Source organism: Dysidea avara, chromosome 4 (genome assembly GCF_963678975.1).
Source record: "Dysidea avara chromosome 4, odDysAvar1.4, whole genome shotgun sequence".
Lineage (NCBI taxonomy): Eukaryota > Metazoa > Porifera > Demospongiae > Dictyoceratida > Dysideidae > Dysidea > Dysidea avara.
In genome coordinates, this window is record NC_089275.1 from 7,593,419 (window position 1) to 7,601,347 (window position 7,929).

Here is a 7,929-nt window from a genome sequence, read left to right on the forward strand (position 1 = left end):
ACGCTATTTAACAGCTTCTTGTGAGGGCAGACGGCAAGAAAATTAGTGTTGTCGATGTTTCGCACCTTGTTCAGCCCTGATAACCACCTGCCTCTAACCAGAACACTAATTTGCAACCTTGAAAACTTCTACGGCCTGTCCTTTAACAGTACTACTCTGCTCGAGCTGTTTTCACCACCGTATTTCTATCTTAGTGTAGCGCAATCGTGATTATTGACAGTGGACCCAATCAAAATGTCGAACATGTTGCTAAGCAGTGACGTATTTTTGGAAAGAGCCTATTCTAGCACTTGATTGTCATAGTGCCGTAAAGCAACAGGGCACTTTGTACAGGGGGTATTGGGAGAGATAGCGGTTCACTATGTTAATGTTCACTATACTGCAGCAAGGGGCAAGGTGAGGCATAGCTACATACTTAATTTCAAGACAAATGCGTATGGTTTTGCGTCAATACCAAAACTTAAGTTTGGTTTCATCTGGGGGACTCTTTCGCATTGCCATATCACGCTAACTAGCCTTTTACCTTTATTATCCAATAGTTAGGTCTACATGTCAAAGGAATGTTGACTTAGTAGAAGCTGTCCAAAGACGATCAGTGAGGTTTATCTATATATATATTTATTCTATATATTAATTCTCTTCGCCCACGCACGTGTTTTTCGAGCACTGATCCGTCATTCTTGGTCGGATTTCAATCGGATCAGTACCATTCTAGAATTTGAGACAAATCTTATGATCCAGGATTGGTGGCGATTCGTTGAACTACGGAAAATACCCTTTAAACCACCGTAACTACCCTAGGAAGACACGAATTCGTCCATAACTTTCTTGAGACCCTTATCGTGTTACCAGCCTTCCCCATCCCCCAGCCTACACTAGACTTTTCTCTCCCCTTTGGCCGACAGAACGAGAAACGTTAAAATCGAGGCCATTAAATTTTCAAACACAAACTCCTCCCAGGTTTTTCCCCCGATTAGCTTCAAACTCGCTAAATCAACTACCCGTCCAAATCAATGTGTCATAAGGTGGTTTTCGTGTCTATCATTACGTGCTAACCTTGGTTGCGAGATACTTATCACTGTCAATGGCCATTATAAGTTTACGATACGCGTATACGGCATCCCGGTATACACGCGTTGCCAATAGAAATCAGATGACGTCACGGTTAAAATTTAATATCTCAAAGCTTACAGTGAGATAGGATCAATCACTTTTTCATCATTTAACCAATCACATCAGCGAATTTGATCATGTGATCTGATGTGTACGCTATCATCCGGCAACTAAAAAAATTTTTTATCACAACCACCAGTATAAAAGGAGAGTTTCGTAGTGGGTGTGGCAAGTCTACGAGCTATGATCGGGCTACTTGACAGTCTACAGAGGGAAGACTCGCCGGGTATACACACTCTGCACCCTGCTGTGCTGTCCACTACAAGGATAGAGAAGTGTCAGCTACTGCGACACGAATGCAAGCATGACAGGGACTACAGACAGACCTAAAACGGAGGATTAACAGCAACACCACTGTAAGGGAGAAGGAAACAGTCGTAGTAGGGGTGGCAATTTAACGAGCTATGATCACTCCAATCAGGCTACCTAACAGACTACACAAGGAAGATTCGCCATTATGAGAGATACAGAACGGAAGATTACGTTCAACTACTCTAATAAAACATACATCTACTTTACCAGGCTACGAATCGTGGACAACATCATGAAGTGACTGTTGCAGTGTAGGGAAACATAAGATACGTTTTCATTCCTTGGTAACTCCACAGGGACAGCTAAAACTTCTAGAAGCTCTATTACTTATCTCTGTTGAACTACCCTAATAGAACATACATCGCGATATCTACCCTAATAGAACACACACAACCTCTCTACAAACAATCAATCAGTCAATCTCTCTAGAGTAACCACTCTTCATATGAAGGATTCACCTTGGTAATGCACCTTGATTCAGAAAGCAACAAAAGAACTCTTCTCTCCAAATCCACATGGTTGTGTTGACCTTGCTCAGTACAGCTGATAAACTTGGAATACCCATACTCAATACTGTACTGCATACACACTTGATCAAGCGATAAGTAAACATTACACTACCATGACTAGGATGTAGAAATAAAACTACAATTCAGTTACTCAAATTATATACAAAAACCACTCTTCATATGAAGGATTCATCTTGGTAACGCACCTTGATTCAGAAAGCAACAAAAGAACTCTTCTCTCTAAATCCACATGGTTGTGTTGACCTTGCTCAGTACAGCTGATAAACTTGGAATACCCATACTCAATACTGTACTGCATACACACTTGATCATGCGATAAGTAAACATTACACTACCATGACTAGGATGTAGAAATAAAACTACAATTCAGTTACTCAAATTGACTACATAAATATACAAAATGAATGTGCCAAATGCAAGTTGAATTAGAACATAGCTCATTGTGGTGATGCACCAACTATTGGTAAATTGATCCTCATACCACACTCAAAGACTTTGTTAGTTCATGCAACATCATCAAAGTTGAGTACATCCCTGCCATTCAAAACTAAATCTTTTTCATGGTTGTAATGGGACACATCTTGATACGCCACCTTCATGAGAACCCGAGTTCTGCATGAGTACTGTACAGATGTGCAGAAATTCCAGTGCACAAGGCCACCAACATTATAACTCAAACACTGCCACCACAATTGAGGAAATTATGCATGCACATCAGTAGCTATGTGTAGAGTCTAATCATGTCTTTGTTGGTATGTAATGATGTGATTACTCCTTGATCATTAGTAATGTTCAAGTATTCACACAATAGGACATAACAATTGTCTTAGTATCACGCGCATTTTGCGCGGGTACCACTAGTATATATTAATTCTCTTCGCCCACGCACGTGTTTTTCTAGCACTGATCCGTCATTCTTGGTCGGATTTCAATCGGATCGCTACCATTCAATTCTAGAATTTGAGACAAGTCTTATGATCCAGGATTGGTGGCGATTCGTTAAACTACGGAAAATACCCTTTAAACCACCGCAACTACCCTAGGAAGACACGAATTCGTCCATAACTTTCTGGAGACCCTTATCGTGTTACCAGCCTTCCCCATCCCAGCCTACACTAGACGTTTCTCTCCCCTGTGGCTGACAGAACGAGAAACGTTAAAATCGAGGCCATATAAATTTCAAACACAAACTCCTCCCAGGTTTTTCCCCCGATTAGCTTCAAACTCGCTAAATCAACTACCCGTCCAAATCAGTGTGTCATAAGGTGGTTTTTGTGTCTATCATTACGTGCTAACCTTGGTTGCGAGATACTTATCACTGTCAATGGCCATTATAAGTTTACGATACGCGTATACGGCATCCCGGTATACACGCGTTGCCAATAGAAATCAGATGACGTCATGGTTAAAATTTAATATCTAAAAGCTTACAGTGAGATAGGATCAATCACTTTTTCATGATTTAACCAATCACATCAGCGAATTTGATCATGTGATCTGGTGTGTACGCTATCATCCGGCAAACACACTCGCCAGTATAAAAGGCGAAGTTTCATAGTGGGTGTGGCCAGTCTACAACAACTTGACAGAGACTACACAAGAAAGATTCATCAGGAATACACACTCTGCACCCTGCTGCGCTCATTACAAGGATAGACGCCCTGAGGCCTACACCGCTGTCCGCTAGACGAAGTATGACTACAGCGACACGAAGACAGACAGTTCAGGGAAGCCTAAAATTTAGGATTACCAGCACACCACTGCAAGGGAGATGGAAACAGTAAATAAAGGAGAGTTTCGTAGTGGGTGTGGCAAGTCTACGAGCGATGATTATTTCTATCAGGCTACTTGACAGAGACCACACAAGGAAGACTCGCCGGAAATACTCACATTGTGCACCCTGCTGTGCTGTCCACCACAAGGATAGACGTCCTGAGGCCTATCCCGCTGTGTGCTAGACGAATTATAGCTACTGTGACAAGAAGACAAGCAGGTCAGGGACTATAGACATACCTAAAACGGAGGATTACTAGCAACACCACTGCAAGGGAGAAGGAAACAGTCAATAAAGGATAGTTTCATAGTGGGTGTGGCAAGTTAATGTGGGATGATCACTCCGACCAGGCTGCCTACAATGACACACTCTGCACCCTACAGGATGACACCTTTGTGAACAAGGAAAATTACGTTCAACTACTCTAATAGAACATACATCTACCTTACTAGGCGATGAATTGTGGGGACTAGATCATTTAGTTGCTATTGCAGTCTTCAATGTGTAGGGAGGCACGGACACATTTTCACTCCTTGGTAACTCAACAGGGACAGCTGAAACTTCCAGAAGCTCTACTGATCAACCACTCTTCGTATGAAGGATTCACCTGGGCTATGCTGATATACAACTCTTCACATATGCTGGTGTTGACCTTGCTCAGTGCAGTCGATTAACTTGAATACGTACTCAATACTGTACTGCATACACACTTTGTCATGTAATAAGTAAACAACACAACAATACCATGACTAGGATGTAGAAATGAAACTCCAATTCAGTTACTCATATTAACAAAACAATCTATCCACTATATGTGACAAATGCAACTTGGCTCATTGTGGTAATGCACCAACCATTGGTCAACTGATCCTCATGCCACACTCAAGCACTTTATGTTATTTCATGCAACATCATCCAAATGAAGTATAGAGTATATCCCAATTGTGGTATTTGTCTGCCGCTCAAAACTAATTTTATGTATGTGCATGGTTGTAATGGGACCTGCATGAGTACTGCACAGATGCGCAGAAATTCCAGTGCACAAGGCCAACCTACATTATATAAACTATAACATCAGTCACTCTTTGTTCATGAAGCCACCAACATTATAGCTAGATTTTAGTGCCACACACAATTGAAGAGATTATGCATGCACATAAGTAGCTATGTGTAATCATGACTTTGTTGGTATGTAATGATGTGATTACTTCTTGATCATTAGTAATGTTCAAACTTTAAGTGTATTCACACAATAGCACACAATTGTCTTAGTATCACGCGCATTTTGCGCGGGTACACCTAGTATTTAATAATTACTCACCTTATGCTAGTGTTACAGAAATGTTGGAAAGACTTGATTTTAAGACTTTAGCAGAGAGAAGAAATGAATCAAAATTGATATATTTGTACAAGATTGTTAATAATTTAGTAGAAATAAACACAGATGATATCCTTTTCCCCCAACCACCTATTCATAATACAAGAGGGCACCAACTGCGATTTTTACCACCTCCCACCAGAACCAACTCCTACCACTACTCTTTTTTCCCTTCAACAATTCGACAATGGAACAATCTTCCGGAATCTGTAATTAATTCATCAAGTGTAGAACATTTTAAATCCTTACTTAATTTATAACTGTAGTGTGCTTTTATACTCTACTTTGAGGTCTTGCACAGTAATAAAATAATAATGTCGTAAAATCCGCAAACAAAGTTCATTTTAGTGATTACATACGAAGTGCCCAGACTGCCCACACTATACACGGCCATTTTGTCAATTATGACGTCATTGCGGATAAGGTCCATAACAATAATAATCAGAAATGACACGAAAATCGTATATATCCGTAAATTACTGACGCATAAAATATGCTTCATTAAACTTAACAGGAGCGGTGTAAGGCTTCGAAACCCCCCGAGTCACTTAGCTAATCATCTGGCACTGGTTTGGCTGCCAATCTTGAATGTGTGTAATGGTATAAAATTCCACAGGAAGACAGTATTAACAAAGAATGAGTATCGACGAGAAATGAGGGCTGGCCGACACCGAGGACTTCTGGTAGATAACTAAAACTGAAACTACAGTGACAACTGAAATTGATGAATGTACGATGAGGCTTAACTAAATCTGTTCACCGGCTCACTGCTGCTATTAACAACTCGTGACAATTCAAGTTCAGTATATATCTGAAGTTTGAGAAAGGGGGTACGCACGTAACTGATTGACCGGCACGACTCGAGTCAGGTGGCTAGTGCAGCTGCAAGACACACAGCTGCACGGCCTCAAGTGTCTGAATATATAATACATAAACTTACAGGACATATAGACGGGTTGCCTATTTAGGGCGTGTCCCTTGTGTAACGCGAGAAAATGCGACTTTCCGTTTTACGCATGATTACAATGTTGGTCAAGAAGTCAACAAAAAACCCATTTTTTAAATAGTTTGGCTAACGTTTTTGGCTCTTCAAATGTACAAGATGAGTTAAAATCATCCAGTCTATCATTCTAAGTAGTAGCAAAGTCTTACAAAGAATGTTTTCAGCGAGTTTTATCGCTTTCCAAAAACCCGAGATTGAGAGAAAATCATCTTCTCGTTCAGCCTTCACCTTACACGCTGGATATGTTATAGCTCAAACCTTTCTCTATAACATACTTTCTGTTCTGAAGGCTGGCTAACTCTTGCTTGCTAAAGTTAACCGAAACGTTCATTTTCTCCAATAGCTGTAATACATTTTTGACTTAGCGAACTCGGAAAGTATGTGGAAAATTTACGGTAAAACGACCACGCCTTAAAAAGGCAACCCGTCTATAGTCTACTGGCAATGCAGCATGCAATGGAGAAAGTGAAGCGACCTCGTATAGCAGTGATAGGCGCTGGAATAACCGGTCTACCTACTGCAGTGATGTTGACAAAGATTTTGTACAAACCGGAAGTGACACTGATAGCCGAAGAGTTTTCCCCACACATCACTAGTGATATTGCTGGAGCAATAATCCGACCTGTTGTGGACAACAACGAAGTAGGGTCACGTGATTCCAGAAGGGATCAATGGACTAAGGTTACTTTCCAGCACTTGTACAGCCTCTTTTCATCACCACTTGCAAAGACACTGGACATTTCTTTGGTATCTGTTTATGACGTGTATGAGGGTGAGAGAGAAGACCCATGGTGGAAGGATTACGTTTTAGGTTTTCGTCATGTTGGAGAGGAAGAGATGAGAGTTTTGCAATATCCTGCTGGCAAAAACTGTTGGGCTTATTCTACCTTCACGATGATCAGTGGTTCCTACCTAACATGGCAGATGGAACAGTTCAAAGCTAATGGTGGTGTAGTAGTCCAGAGGAGACTGGAGAGTCTAAAAGAAATTGATGGTACTTATGACATCATAGTGAACTGTACAGGACTAGGTAGTAGACAACTAGTGAATGATCCTGAAGTGTACCCAGTTAGAGGTCAGGCTATTGTGGTCAAGGCTCCATGGATCAAGACGGTCTTTGCTGAGGAGACAGAAGATGGCATACTAACATATGTATTTCCAAGAGCTGACAGTGTAGTATTAGGTGGTACTGCTGATGTAGGCAACTGGTCCACACAAGTAGATCCATTAGTTAGTAAAGCAATCATGGAGAGATGTTGTATGTACATTCCCGGACTATCTACAGCTGAGGTGGTGAAGGAGATGGTGGGACTTCGACCAGGCAGGAGCAAAGTTAGACTTGAAGTAGATGAAACAACTTTGAAGAAATCCATAATTGTACATAATTATGGTCATGGTGGACTAGGAGTAACTTTCTTCATGGGGTGTGCTCTAGATGCTGTTAAATTGGTAGAACATTGCTTAATTCAAAAAGGGTTTACAGTGAACAGCAAACTGTAACATGCTTCTCTGTAGCTATATTTACCCCATATATTTATAGTTACTATAGTTACATGGCCAGATTGTACGAGGAGTAATTGACTGTAGCTATATTGTTGTATTTTTGGCAAGTCATGCAAGTATTACACATCAGTGTTCACTCGCTATGGTTAGAACATACGACTGAGTCACTGAAAGGTCACTCGTAAATTTGTCGCGGCAGGCGGAGAAAACAGTTGACCACAAAGGCACTCTACCCACGTGAGTAGGGGCGCGCTCA

At 41.1% G+C, this 7,929-nt stretch overlaps 1 protein-coding gene across 1 annotated transcript; it reads left to right on the plus strand.

The window, feature by feature from the left end:
* Nucleotides 1-6,626: 6,626 nt before the first annotated feature.
* LOC136253498 (D-aspartate oxidase-like) lies at nt 6,627-7,670 on the plus strand. Its single transcript, XM_066046171.1, has one exon. The coding sequence runs from the start codon at nt 6,627-6,629 to the stop codon at nt 7,668-7,670; it is 1,044 nt and encodes a 347-aa protein (XP_065902243.1).
* Nucleotides 7,671-7,929: the final 259 nt, after the last annotated feature.

What these genes read in the sequence shown, in the direction of transcription:
- LOC136253498 (XM_066046171.1), top strand. Translation starts at nt 6,627, where the DNA reads ATGGAGAAAGTGAAGCGACCTCGTATAGCAGTGATAGGCGCTGGAATA.